This window comes from Glycine max, chromosome 13, assembly GCF_000004515.6.
Source record: "Glycine max cultivar Williams 82 chromosome 13, Glycine_max_v4.0, whole genome shotgun sequence".
In the NCBI taxonomy this organism is placed as follows: Eukaryota; Viridiplantae; Streptophyta; class Magnoliopsida; order Fabales; family Fabaceae; genus Glycine; species Glycine max.
In genome coordinates, this window is record NC_038249.2 from 41,983,665 (window position 1) to 41,999,348 (window position 15,684).

Sequence of the window (15,684 nt, forward strand, 5' to 3'; positions counted from 1 at the left end):
AAGATAGTAGAAATGGAGATGCTTTTTTTTAGTAATGAAGAGAATAAACTTCCTTTTATTCATCAAAAAGTAATTTGAAAAAAATAGCACAAATAATTTTTTATATTTTTTTATACAATTTTTATACTTTTTACATAATTCAATTTTTAATTTAATTATAATTTCAGTACTAAAAAAATATTAACAGAACAAAGCGGAACGACCCGTTCATGTGCACCGGTCTTACCTAAAACACTATTGTCACCCCCCAATTGTCAACGCCACAAAACTGTTGTACTGAACTTGCGATTTTATCATTAACTAGTTTAGATTGGCCCAGCGAAGGAGGCATGTGAGTTTGTCGTAGAGAAATTCATGTCACACGTTTATTGGTGTGCATCGCTCCATAATTACTACTTTTGATGCTCTTTTTCTGCCACAATTAATTGGTTAGAATTATGTTATTAACAGCCTTTTTATTTTCAATCATTAACTTACCTAATTTAGTACATGTTGCAAAAAATTATATATTCTCCTATTTTTTATCTGTAGAAATAAAAAATAATCAAATATAAAAAAGTTTATAAACTCTTACATCATACTCAAATAATTGAGTTAGATCTTTTAATAATCTTCTATACAAATAATTAATAATTTAGTATTCAAAAATTCTTTTAATGAAAAAATATGAAAAAAGACTCATTAAAGATATTCAATCAATTAGTTCTTTAAAAGAATATTAATCATTAATAAAATTAGTAACTATTTTATATCAATAATATAATATAAATACTAAATATTCATTAACTTTTAATTAATCTTTCATGAAGAACTTAAATAATCACCTTAAATAAGATATCCTTTTCCTAATTTTTTTTTAATCACAATACTCAAATCTAAAATCTTATTTAAAATATTTGAACCTTGTTTCAGTTTTTTTTTTTATGTGAAACCTTGTTCCACTGGAACGAGCACAACATTTCTCACATCCTTTTTCTTTCGGTATATGAATATTTTCCTCCCCTTTAAGTATACACCCAAAATTGGAGTGGACCTGTTAACATTTTCCTTTTGTTTCTTTTCTCAATCATGCTCATGCATTTATGTATACCAGCATGTACGAAGCTTTTCTTCCCGAGATTATAAAAAGAGCATTTTTCTGTTGACTTTGTTAATTACTACACGGATCCCCCACACCTAGAAAAACAATAAGAGGAATGCAGCTTCATCTTTCACCAAGTATATATTTTTATCATTATATTTTTCTATCAACATTATGTAAGTAAAATATAAATCAATGGCTGAGACGCATGCTGTTCAAAAAATAACAGCAGGAGATCTTGATCCTAATTATCTCAAACACCGTTTCAATATTCTAGCAAATTTCGTTTGTATAAAATATGTTGTCATCAGAGAGCAAATCGCAGTATAGTACTCTAAGAAACACTGATAAATAGAGATAATATATGAATAGGATAATATACAATATATAAGAGAGAAAAAATTATGATCCATATCGATCATATATATGTGCTATGATCAGATCATAGGCAGACATGTTTGGTGTAATTTAATTTATTTTATGAAATCTGACAAAGGAAAGCAAGTGACAACGCGTATTTATAAACAATTGACCAAGTTGTAAGTTGGACGTTGCTGTTTGAAAAGAATACGATGCGCGCAATTACACTGTACTATAAACCCTACTTTGCCGTTTCAAGGATAACAGTAAATTCTTATAAAATGTTGGAAATTTAATGCATGTTTGTTGTGGCAAGTTGCAGCTGTAGTAGCTGCCCATTTGTTGCTTGCTGGGGTCCATCACATGGCTTTTCCTTATGTACGTGAATGTTTCCATAACATAAACTCAAAACCCAATTCATGATGAAACATAGTGTGTGCTTTGCTCAAGTTCTCAACTCTTCACCGGTTTCAGTTTCATTACCGGTGATGGGTAAATCCGTTTCAAATACCTGCTTTTATGGCAATTCAGCGATTGTACGCTAGTAACATTAAATTGGTGACCCATTGTTCATTGTGGTCCGGCTATTTCACTTGGCATATTACAAGTTATAAACACTTTAATTTATGCATTTTTCCATATTCATCCTATAACTTCTAAGAAATTAATTGATTTGAATTCTTCACAAGCAGGTTTGGATAACCACTATAAGTTTATCAATAAGAAAGAAATAAAATAAATTAAACTGTTAACATTAAAGTAAAAAATATGAAAAACTATATATATATATATATATATATATATAGTTGAAAAGTTGACTTTTTCAATTCAAGATTTAAAATTTTCCGTCCTCCGTTTGTTTTTTCACCATTGTAAAGGGAGGGTAAATCTTGTCATTTCCAATCCTTGGATGTCCCTATGCCTGACATATTGAGTTATTTATTAATGGAAGTAACGAATGGCCCAGAAATTGCACCCCTAAAACCCAGTACCGACGAACCAATGCTTGAAGCCTTCACAGATTGTGCTTGGTTTAGTTTCAGTGATGCTGGATGGAGTAGTATGTCACTGTTGCAGCAGCAAGGAGGGGGAGAAAAATACGTAAGAAGCTAGCTAGCTAGGGTTTCTTTGCAAATTCCTACCTTTTCAGGGACCACATAAACTATTTTCCACAATTTTCAAGCATTTATCTATTTTGCATTTTGCAAGTCATGATCTCACTAACTATGTCCAACAATTTATGTACTTCACAGTAAATTCAACAACATATCATATTCATGGTTCGGGGGACCCTTCTTCTGAGTTGCACAGAAGACTTTCCCTTTTTGTGTCAGTTTACCTTTTACCATGCTGGGGGGACATATGATACTGCCTCACTATCTTCTTTTTCTTGTAGAGTTCACATTAAACTTTTTTGTTTCACAATTCAAATTTCCCATTTATGTTATTATGTCTTCTATATATATATATATATATATATATATATATATATATATATATATATTAATTTTTAGTTTTTATTATCTTCGAACCCGCAAACTATGTTTCCCTTCATTCATCATTTACCTTATGTTTCCTTTTGCATTTAAATTGTAATCAATGCTTCTTAAAATCTAACTTTGTCACAAATTACACTTCCTTCTTTTGTTTAAACAGTAAAGGTTACTATAATAAAATTGGACAAGTGTGTTTCACATGAGAAGGACGTACGCACAATTTTTTTTTGTAGTTATTGTTTCAATGTATATTAATTTTTAGTACGATTGTACATGTAATTAACTTTAATTTTGTATAGGCAGTATTGTAAATTCATTAACATTAATCTTTCTTTAAAATGTAGAAAAAAGTTAACATCACAATTTTCTTAGGCTAACCTATCTATTTGAAGTTTTGAAAAGCTTGAAATATTTAAAGAAATTAAAACAGTTATAAAAAATAAGAGATGACGAAAAAAAAACTAATAGAAGAACTATTTAACAAAGAAAATATTCCATAAAAAATGTATTTAAAATTTATAAATACATAATTAAATTAAAAACCTCAAACTTTGGGAGGTTAAAAAATCTAATCAAGCCTGAAATTTTTTACACCTTGGTAAAAAAAATGGTACGTTATACAGGCTTTAGTTCCCTACAAATTCAAACCAATGGCACATCAACGAAAGACAAACGGACAATCCATCTACAGAGGAAATTGAAATTGATGTAATATATATAAGCAATATAAGTTGCATTAAATATGACGTGACATTAAAATAATGGGCCAGTTAGTTAGCATCTTGTACACTTATACCTCTCTTAAAATAAATATAAAAAGGAAGAATCCATGCACGATCCCACACTACTCTGTACACTTTATCCACCCGTCCTACCAGTTCACGAGAAATTGATAAAAATTAAATTTAAAATAAAAGAAGTACAATTATGTAAAAAAAGAAGAAGAAAGAAGTAAAACAAAAAAGTTATTATCACATCCTATTGAAACAAATAAAACTAGGAAAAGGAAACCATAATACCCTTTTAACAGCGTGCCAGGCTTCATTCAAACGGCACACCTTATTGGGTAATGAAACCTTGATGGGTTCATCAATAATAAGTATAGTTTACAGAAAAATTAATCCGGATGCATATGGTGTGACAAATATTGATGCCTGTAATTAGGAGACCTTAAAATTTGGAGTTGCCCTTTTTTTTTTTTCTTTCTTTCTTTCTTTTCTTTTTTTCTTTTTCTTTTTTTCTCATAAAATGTGATACAATATAAAGAATTGCTATAATACCCAGAGAAATCTAAGGATTTTGATACAGTTTTTTTTTTTTGGAATAATGAATTTGATAAACCATAAAAAAATTTCTTACAAACTGTATCAAAACTCTTAAATTGCTGAAGATAATATAGAATTTCTCTACAACAATATAACCTTACTTGAGAAACAAATCAGGAAGTTTGAAGTTGGTTGCATCTTCGACATTGTTGATCCAACCAAAGGTCTCCATGAAAGGGTTGGCCAAGGACTCTGGTGGGTAGTCATCAATGCAGTAACTCCACACATTTGTATGATCCCCAAGATCCTTCATTACCTCCCACAAACAGCTGTTGCATTTAAAGCCAGCACCAAAGCTTATCATCAGTACTCTGTCACCTTTCTTGAGCCTCTTCTTGGCCTCCATGTACCCTAGCACATACCAAAGGCTACTTGCTGAAGTGTTACCAAAACGGTGAAGTGTCATCCTTGCTGGCTCAAGATCATACTCACAAAGATCCAAGCTTTTTCCAATCCCATCTATCACAGCCTTTCCTCCTGTGTGGAGACAAAAATGTTCTACCCCAGTCTTGAAGTTTAAAGGTGATTTACTAGATTTGCTAGATCCACCACTTGAGGACTTTAGGGAACTAGTTTGGCTCAGTTTCTTTATGAGGGACACAATCATGAACCTTAGAAGCTCCCTAGTTGGCAAAACCTTGGGTGACAACATCCTTAGGTTCTCAACAAATGCCCTTGTTGCTGCCTTGGGGAGATTCTTGGCAAGGTAAAACCCAAGATTGCCTTGCTCATCTTCCTTCTGATTGCAGCAACTATAGGCATCTTCTTTAGCACCATGATGAGTCCTCACCAAGCACTTCAACTTGAACATGGCCCTTTGCTTCAAGGACCTTTTGTTTGTCAAGAGAATGACACATCCACCCGTCCTGAACAAACAGTTGGCGAGAATCATTGATCTGTCGTTGCCATTGTACCAGTTTGGACTTAGAGACTCGGAAGTCACCAAAAGAGCAATCTTGTTCTTTTGTGACTTGAAAATGTTCCTTATGATGTCCAAGGAAATGAGGCTAGCACTGCACCCCATCCCAGTGAGGTTGTAAGCCTTTATGTCCTCCCTCATCTTGTAGTGGTTAATGATTCTTGAAGTTAAGGAAGGAACTACAGCGAACATGGACACATTCACCACAAGCACATCGATCTGTGAGGGGGAAATCCCTGACCTTTCGAGGAGTTTGGCAATGCTGTCATGGAAAAACTCCTCCATTTCTGTGACACTATCATCCAATGTTGGATTCGTCTCTCGGCCCTCGATGACGTTTCTTGGGGCATAAGTTTCCTCACCAATGCCAGAGTTGACAATGGCCTTGAGGAGGAACTTGTACTCGTTCAGACCCAATTGCTTGTTCCTCCCTATGATCTTCCCACAGAGTTCAGTTCCAAGCTTTCTTTCATCGCTTGGCTTGTAAAGTTGGTAGTCCAATATGTAACTCTCTTGGTCCCTTCTCTGATCAAACAGTTTCCAGATCAGGAAACACAAGTACAATGCCATAGCACCATAAAGTAAAGTGAGGAACTCCATTAGAGAAAGAGAGAGAGGAAGAGGGGAGAAAATAGACGTAAGAGTTAGAAAGAATTTGATGGGTTTGAAATTGAAATAAACGTGTAGAACTTTATAACAAGGGATTGAGAGTGAGCAATGAGAGAATGAGTGGGGCGTGTGAAGAGTAGAGAGAGGCCTAAGACTCAAAAGTTTAGTTTAGTGTAAAGCTGGCTAGCTAGCTCAACCCCCAACAAACTTATGTCTTGGAAACTTTCGTGTCAACCTTTATTACAAGAAACAAAGCAAGCACTAGTCACAGTATGAGCATGTGTTAGGAAGAGTTTTTCTGGTGTGAATAGGACACCTTTTATATCAACATTTTAATTTCTTCAAACCGGCTACATATTATTATTATATTACAAGGCCAGCTAGTTTACGCTGTAATTACAGCAGTTATGGAATTCTATAAACAAAAAATGAAATAGCCAGTGCAAGTAGGTTAGCCGATATAGTTATCCACATTTAAGGAAGAAGAAATATGGTAGATATAGTGGAACAGAATACACAGTAATCTTCCACACATAAAATCATTATACAGATCATGTCTAGCGTACCGCGTCCGTGATTAGCACAGAAATGAAATGAGTTGTTATTACACACTCACCTTCTCTACCCTATTTTTTAGTATATGAGACCAACTTTCTTTTCAAAATGAAATGGGGAGCCACGACATCCATTACTTCATTTTTCTTTTACATTCAATTTTTTATCATCTTTTTTTTATTCCTGTGCTAATCACGTTATTGTTATTAAAATTTAGTTGGCTTTTTAATTCAAGAACGTATGTGTTGTTGTGTAAGATATTCAAGAATTAATGTACGTGATACTGTGCAAGTTATACCAATAATTGAGGGGTCAGGTGGGGTTTTCTTTTAGCTAAGTGAGCACTGCTTGTACTTTCACTTACTAGTATATATATTATTAAATTCATTGGTTTATCAATCAATAAAATAGAATTATGACGTACTTTATATTATGGTTCCTTTTGTTATAACTGCGGTTTAAACTCGACCAGGAGATTAGTAACTCTAGTCAAATACATGCATGACAATTTCAAAATTTGATTTGAATATCTGTTCATATATGGTGATGTGTGACTTGCACTTCAGTCCTCAATTGGATCGACAAGTTGATAAGTTTACAATGCATTTTTTGTTCGATGTGTATACGTTTGTTGCAGTCTGGTGACCACAAGCAAAAGCATGTTCAATTGAAAATGAAAAGGAAATAAGAAAAAAATAACTTAAATTAAATGAGTAGTTATACACACACACTGGCTTCTCAAATCTCAATGTGTCCAAGATTCTACATGAGCGGCGTATTCATGTATAATAGGCTAAGGCTTGATTGATTTGCCTCTTGAAGTAAAATATCCAACCCCCTACAACATTATATATACCACTATTTATAGATAAACTTTCTATCGACTAGTTTCTAAAATTTTGCTGCCTAACAGATAAATGTTTTTTTTTTAATGAAAATATTATTAAGGCATAGAAATTAGAAACCTCTAGGAAAGCTAGTACAAGCACAATCAACCTGTAAGACATTGGAAACCAATTGCTAATAAATTTTGGTAACCACCATGGGGAACTTTGTGCAACAATCTTCACAACTTTCATTTCTAAACACCTTTTTTATCCTAAAGTATATCTTCACAACTCGATCAAGACTTGGTCAATAGTTGCCTAGCTAACTAAATCAAGTCAGCACTTAATACCTCGATGCATACCTTATCTGACACTACAACAATTTAATGCATGGATAAGCTTAAGTAATTTTTTGCATAGAGTCAACGGAAGGCCAAGCAAGCTAAAGAAAACAAATAAAGCTTTCAAAGTTTTATTTCCGTCTTTCCTGAACAAAACAGTTATTACCCGAAGAAGTTTATGGTTCTACCGTTGAAGTCAACGGGCAGAAGATGATCGAAAACAACTCTAGTAAAAGAAATAGAGGCCTAGTAGTTTAGGGTAAAACTTCGTACACTCTCGGCAATAGAAGTGCAAGAAGTAACAGTGAAAGTGCAGGAAGTAACAATAAGTAGTTTATTGCAAATATGTTATGACTTATGACCCACATCCAACAGACACGACCACAATTTCTACTAGCACAATGTTCCGGCCCAATAATTTTGACTCGGTGCGCTGTGATATTTTTCTGGGCTCACAAGTATTATGTTGCTAGAACAATCTCCAGCGAAGTAGGTGGAGTTGCATACACCAAGTCAAACACTTACCCAAGGCCTAGTATTAGAGATTGGAATAAATACATGAAAACTTATATTCGATTCTCATTATCGTCCTTTCATAAAAAAATTCTCATTATCGTAATGGTACACCAAATAAAAATCAAACACCTAACTTTGAGCCGGTATATAAATGAGTTAAGAAATGATAGATTTGAAGAAAGAGATCTATACTTCCTAACAGCCTCTTCGACTTACTCCTTTGACTGAGGGCCAATAATCAATTCTTCAAAATATTGACATGTATTCAAGGAACAAATCTCTCAACAAATATTTTCCAGGTCTATATTATTAATTTAAGAGTGATTATTGTTTCACTTGATAATTTTCACAATTTTAATTAAATTGATTTGATTAACTAATTTTTTTATTTTAAATCTGAATTGAATTAACTATAATTAATTTGGTTCTTTGACTTTTTCCTAATCTCGAATCAATCTAATGTTCAATTAATTAACTACTTTTTTAACCTTTATATTGTTACATTTTGGATTTTAGAACTTAAAATTTTCTTCTACTTTTGTCTTTTCTTTATTCTTTATTCATTTTGATCTTCTTATGATTTTATATAATTTTTATTATATTCAGTAAATAAATTAATGATGAATGTAAAGTTTTTTTTTTTTTTTGCTTCGAAGTGAGAAATGAGAAGTGATAATATAGAAAATATTAAATGTTACATAAAATAAATAATTAGACATTTAAGAAAGAAATTTTTTTACCTTCTATTAATATAAAATTAAATATTTATACAAAATAGACAATGAATAGAGATAAAAACTTGAAAATATAACAATTTTATATCATAATCAGATAATCCAAACCAGATTAAATTGAACTTTTTTTTCAAAAGGAAGAATCAAACCCCGATATTGCTACACACAAAAAAATACTTTGATACTGATGATTTACAATAACAAATCAAATTGATTTTATTCATGTTGGTTTGAAAAAAATAGATAAATATTTTTTTAAATCTAAACCAAATCAGCCTATTTAAATATAATCAATTCGAATTTAATTTTGTCCTATATATACCTAAACCTCTCCCATCCCTTGAACACTCCTATTTATAAGTAGTGACATTTTGTTTGTAATTTGTGATAGGTCTAAGAAGGATGTGGAAGATTATTGACTTAAAATAAAACACTTCAAGAACATTAAGTCAAGTGTATTTTTTGGGTTGAGTTTTAAGTTTTCTTGAATTCAGTTAATATTATGATCTATGTGACTAAAACTATAATAATATTTATTTCATCTGATAATTCGAATCAAATTAAATTTAAAAAAATTATCAAAGGGAAAAATTGAACTATAAACTATAAAACGTCAACTATAAACTAGATTCTTCTTCAAAAACAATATCATATTTGATATTGTAATACGATAACTTTACTCTTCTTTTTTATAAGCACGATATATATATTAATTTTACGTCACTCAACACTTATAATTTTGAACCAACTTGATATCCAGACCCGTGGTATCGTTATATAGATTAAGCTAAGCCCGTAACAATTTGGTTGATACGCTTTCCCACTTCCTACGATTTTCGAAGTTAGTTGATTTGATACTTTGTGCTTATATTACCTAAATCCATATTCAGACTACAACCAACTGAGTCAATGTGCTTTGAGAAGTCATAAATCTACTTAAACATATACTTTTCGCATATATTACCTTAAGCCTCTTGAATATATGCATGGAATATTCACATGTGCATATGCTATGAGAAATCATAAATCTACTCATGTTAATTTGGCCTTATTTTTTTATTTTGGGTGACTAATTACTAATTTTATTGAATAATTAAAATTTTAATTTGTAATTTCACAGTTTCAATTTCATTTCTATTTTGACTTTTTCTATATCTCGATCATTAATCCATAAGTCTTATAACATGACACAACTTAATAAAACTCTTTAGCTAATCAAATCATCTATATATCAAAAATGAAAGAGCTCTGTCATGCATTCATGGTAGTTTTACCCATTGGAACGATATTGCTTTCCGTGAAATACAAGATATCTATAATTAGTGTAAAAAAAAAACTACCAAATTCAATAGAAGAGAATTACCAATCATGGTACTTCTATATATTAAGGGAAAATGAAAACAATAATAAGTTGAAAACTTGAAAGAAGCCCCAAAAGAACACCAAATACTATGGGCGAAATTAATGGGGGGTGACTACCAAGAATATATGGGAGGATAATGTTGTAATTAATTTCCTTATTTTTCTCAAAGTTTCCTTGTCGTTAGGGGTGGGAATAGGTCAGGCCGGCCTACCTACAAGAGCCTACGACCTGGCCTACAAGTCTGGCCTGAAGACCTATTTAATTAAAAGGTTAGGCTCAGGTTTTTTTAAAAGCCAAAAAACCTATTAAATTAAATAAACTAGGCTTAGGCTTATTAAAAAGTCTTATAAGCTTGGTAGGCTGACCTATATATATATATATATATATATATATATATATATATATATTATTTTTTGGGTACCAATATATAATATTATTTTTTGGATACAATTATTTTTTTTTTAAATTATCACTTTGATTACATTGTTCCATAATTTCTATTCTTATAATCAAGAACTTTGATTACAATTTAGGTGTGAGTCATGTGCCCTTTTATATTTCTCATTATTTTGATTGACTTTTTTTTTTTAACTTTCCTATTACATTTCTATTCCATAAAATATTAAATATTTATTGTGAAGAAAGCCTTTGAAAAGGTTAGACCGAACCAAAATAAAAATCAAGGCTATAGGTCAGACTCAGGCCTCAAATATTCATAGTAAGTTAGGCTCAAACCTTTCAAAGCCTGACCTAATTTGTCTATTCCCACCCCGACTTGTTGTTGTCTGCTATGAAGGATAATGAAGCAAATTAGTTTCATGTATACATCAATCCACATATCTTACGGTATATATGCTGCTACTATCATTTTGTTTTCCCATTGAAAATAATAGGAAATGTAGAGCGGAACATTGCAAAAACATCAAGATGTCCCTCATAATGAACAATCCACGGTGTGCAGTTTAGTCTTCATTAATTTTAGAAGAGTGTTATTCTTTTTAAGACACTCTCTCAGAGCATTTGTTAAAATTTATCAAGATCTACAAAAAAAATAATTTTTAATAAATTGCAGATAATAATAAAAAAACATTTAAAAAATGTTTCAGTGAGCATGTGATAGTATTAATTAAGATTCGGTCCATGTGATAGTATTAATTTGCGGCAATGCCGAACATTTCACGTTACATAATGGAGCCGTTTAATTTAATTCTAACCAAAACCGAACTATTAGATGGAAGTTTATAAAGTTTTTTTTTTCCAATTTTGGTTTCATATACTTTTTTTGGAAATCGATTCATTGTCGTTACAGTACCATGATAACAAGACAGATAGATGTATTAAAAAAAACTATAAATTTTATTAAAGGGTATTCTTTTTGTTACAAGAAAAGTTTAGATTAAGAAAAAACATATCTCAGATCACTTGTCAACACGAAAAATTTGATAATTGAACACAAGTTACAGCTAGTATGAGTGGAAGACTTTACTAGATATATACCAACCCATTACCCATGTTAACAATTTTATCAAGGGTATAGAAAATACATATATTAAGTTCTTTTAGAACATTGTATCTTAACATTATTGTAAGTGACCGTTGATGATTCATTGCTGTGAATCTCTTACCTTATGTTTAAGTGAAGGAAAGAAATAGAGAACAAAAAAGAGAAAAAAATATAATATAAAAATAAAATAGAAATAGAATATAAACATGTACGGAAAAAGATCAATAAGAAAAGGAAAAAAACTATTTATTTCGATGAGTTAAAAAAGAAAATAAAAAATGATAAATTATATATAAAGGCATTTTATCCTATGTACCCAAAAAGACATTTTATCCATATATTTAATGAGCTATGTTGTTATTTTGTTTATTTGTTATTAGTAATTTATGTAATTAATTAGTTATTTAAATGTATGATTTAATATTTCTTGGCATTATTTTAGAATGTTTATTATATTATTTTATTTATAAAATATATACATTTTTTTATTATAATATTTAAAAAAGTAATATTTAAAGGAATGGTTTAGTTTAGTTTTCAATTCTCATGTTCAAAATCAAACTAAATCAAAACAAACTATAAATATATTACACTTACATTAAACCTTACCTTATTGCAAACATATATTTGTTTTTGTAAAAAAAAAATTGAAATTTTTATAACTTGTGGTTTATAATTTAAATCAATATGTGATTTATGACAAGATTTTATTTTCAAGAAGAAATAACAACAAAGCACAAGAAAAACTAGCTATAAGGGGAAGTCACACTCATAGCATTCGCCAAAAACTAGTAGTCCATACTCCTAGGAACTTCATCAACCATAACTATGTGGTTAATTGATGTGGCACCCATCTTAGCTTGGAAAATTAGCATATTGATTTCCTCACTTCTCAAATATATCTTTATAGATTTGCATCCAATTTGTTTGATGGCTCGTGAGTCGTGTCTATTATAAAGTTCTTTCCTACTTCCTAGTTACTCAGAGCTGAATTTGCCTCTCTCTCTCTTTTTCTTTTTCTCTATACGATTCCTTCATAGAGTGAGGTGAGCTAATCAAGTTGGGCCTGCAGTTTCAATCAAAACATCGCTTAGATGGGTCTTTCATTGTTGAGCCAGCTTTCTTGATGCTGCGTACCAGTTGTTCGGGACATGCTAGGTGCACCTAGCAACATTGCCGGGGGCACCCAGCAATTAGGTGAATGTGCAAAATTACCCTTGTATTAAAAATAATAATTTATTCTTTCAGAAGAAATTTCTTCCAGAAAAATAATTTGTGTTCTAACGGAAAAATCTTCTTCCGAAAAGCTTCTAAAAGAAGGTTCTTCTAGTAGAACAATTTGTTCATCCGGACGAAGGTTCTTCCGGATGAACAATTTGTTCTACCAGAAAAACCTTCTTTGGAAAGAAGAAATTATTTTTTTAACACAAGGGTAATTTTGAGCATTCACCTAATTATTGTTGCTGGTGCACCTAGCATGTCCCCCGTTGTTCCTACCTGTCACAAAATCAAAGTTTTAACAAATGTATTTTAATAACAAAAGGACTATAGTCTACAGGTTTTGGTTCCACAAAAATATTTAGGTTTTAACTTGGACCAGCATCCTCTTTCTCTTAAGCATAATACTACTTTTTATTTTTTTTGTTTTTAACTTTTGATGTAACTTGAATTTTGTGTCAATCCTGTAAATTAGAATAATTATTGAATAAAAATACTTTTAATAGTTATTCTTTAATAAAAAAATTTAAAAAATTTCTTAATCTCTCTCCTCTTTTAATGTATCATTTTCATCTTTATTTATGAACAGAATTTTTAATATCTTTTAAAAAAAACATCAATAGTTAAACGTAACTTTATATAATAATATAAATTATTTTATCATAAATCTAAAATTTAATTTATATTTTAAAAGTATATATTTATTATAAATTTGAAATATAATATAATTTGTATATTTTAGGTATTTATTATAAATTTCAGTTATAGAAAATAAATATTCATGCTATGCATTACATATACTAAAATATTAATGGTTTAACATAAATTTTAAATCTGCACCATAAAATATATTAATTTTAAATTATTGATCTTGCTAAAATTCCACTTGTTGATGTGTTGTAAGCCTATAATTCATTGTCAAGTGCAAGGCATTCAAAGGCGAGGATTTTCGAAAGAAGGAAAATAAAAAGTATATATTGACAACCAAGGAGTATACCGAAGGAAAACTTATAAGTCAATCTAAAATTATTTTACATTATACATAACATATTTTCTCTTTTTTAAAACCAGAATTCCTTTTAAATGACGTTTTCTGTGCAGAAGAAAATAAACCTAATAAATCTAATTTTAATTGTCTATTATTAACCGCTAAAAAAATTACGACGATTTTGTTTTTATTTTTTAAGAAAAAAAATTGTTACGATGATTAAACAATAGCAAAGAAATATAAGTTAATTATTAATGAGTAATTAATTTAAGTGAAACGTATTTAAATTATCATAAATAAATTAGAGCCTTATAAATAATTAAAAAATTCCATTAAAAAGGATGCAACTTCACCTTACTATTGACATTAATTTTAAATTCAAAAATAGAATTACCTTTCTTTTTTTTAAGAGAAAAATAGAATTATCTTCTATAACATGTAAATCTGATTTAGGAAGAAAAAAACTTTAATTACTCGTTTAATTTCTATATTTGCACAATATTTATATCTTAATCCTTACATATAAAAAATACTTATTTTAATCCTTACACTATACTTTTAAACCGCTTTATTCATACAATTCTGAATGACAAAAACTAAAAGAGATTAAAAAGTGTATGGATAAATATTAAAACGAGTAGTTCTTAAGTATATGAACTAAAATGAGTAATTTTTAGGCATAATAACTAAAACTTAACTTAAAGATTTTACAGATATAAAAATCAAACAAATAATTAAACTCAATCAAATATAAACCAATTGTTTAATATATCCAGTCATTTTCTTTTACATTAATTTTGCAAGGAATCAATAAATAGAAAATTTTTATTGTGAGAGTTGTATTTCCATCTCAAACTAAGTTTATTTTTATGTTTTCCAATAAATTAGTTAATTATCCATCTATGCTGGCCTTTGGCAGTTCCTCTTTACCTCTATTTTACGTTGATCGCTCTCTTTTTCTTTCTTTTTTTTCTTTTTGAGATATTGAAATTGTATGTACCAAGAAAACAACTCACAAGAAAAGGCACAATATAGCAATTAAATGATTAATTGATTAACCATTTGTGGTGGCCAATGAATAATGGTGAAGAAATAACACGGAACAAAAGATGGAGAAATTGGCACTTTCCTTATATTATGTCCACAAAACTATAAGAAAAAAATGGAAACATTTAATCAAATAATGAATATTGGCAACACTCACTTGTCCCCTCCTGGACTTTAATCTTGAGTAATTGATCTTCTACAGAAGTTTTTCCACAGCTTGGTTAACTGGTTTAGAATTTCTGAAGTCTGCATAGTGATTAAAGAACACCATTGCTTTGCTTCCGTTGCTTTCGGCTTCAGAAATTTAACAGGAGAATAGGGATCGGTGTACCTAACAATTCTCTATTTTTTTTGAGGCAGGAGGGATTAGTATAAATTACAATTTACCGAATAAGTGGAAATAAATTAGGTAAATTGATGCAGTTTAATGATTATTGATTTTATTTGACTCGAGCTAGGTATTTTAATTGATTTAATTTATACAGTCCACATAAAATAAAATAAGTCACCAAAAGTTCCGTACTGACTTTTATTTATAAAATTAAAATACGTCTTAAATTTAATATATATATATATATATATATATATATATATATATATATATATAATTTATTTGTTTGTCTAGTAAACAAATATTTTTTAAAATGTTACTTTAAATAGTATTTTTAAAACCTTAATTTTTAATTTTTTATATTTTCTTTCACTTTTATCTTTAATATATTTATTTATTTTCTTTGTTACATTTTTAAAATAAATTATATTATTATTATTTTTTTCATTTTACATTTTTTAATTACTTCA

At 29.7% G+C, this 15,684-nt stretch overlaps 1 protein-coding gene across 1 annotated transcript; it reads right to left on the reverse strand.

Annotated features, from left to right (window-relative positions):
* Nucleotides 1-3,829: 3,829 nt before the first annotated feature.
* LOC100776947 (3-ketoacyl-CoA synthase 12) lies at nucleotides 3,830-6,064 on the reverse strand. Its single transcript, XM_003543447.5, has one exon. The coding sequence runs from the start codon at nucleotides 5,779-5,781 to the stop codon at nucleotides 4,360-4,362; it is 1,422 nt and encodes a 473-aa protein (XP_003543495.1). The 5' UTR covers nucleotides 5,782-6,064; the 3' UTR covers nucleotides 3,830-4,359.
* Between the last annotated feature and the right edge of the window lie 9,620 nt (nucleotides 6,065-15,684).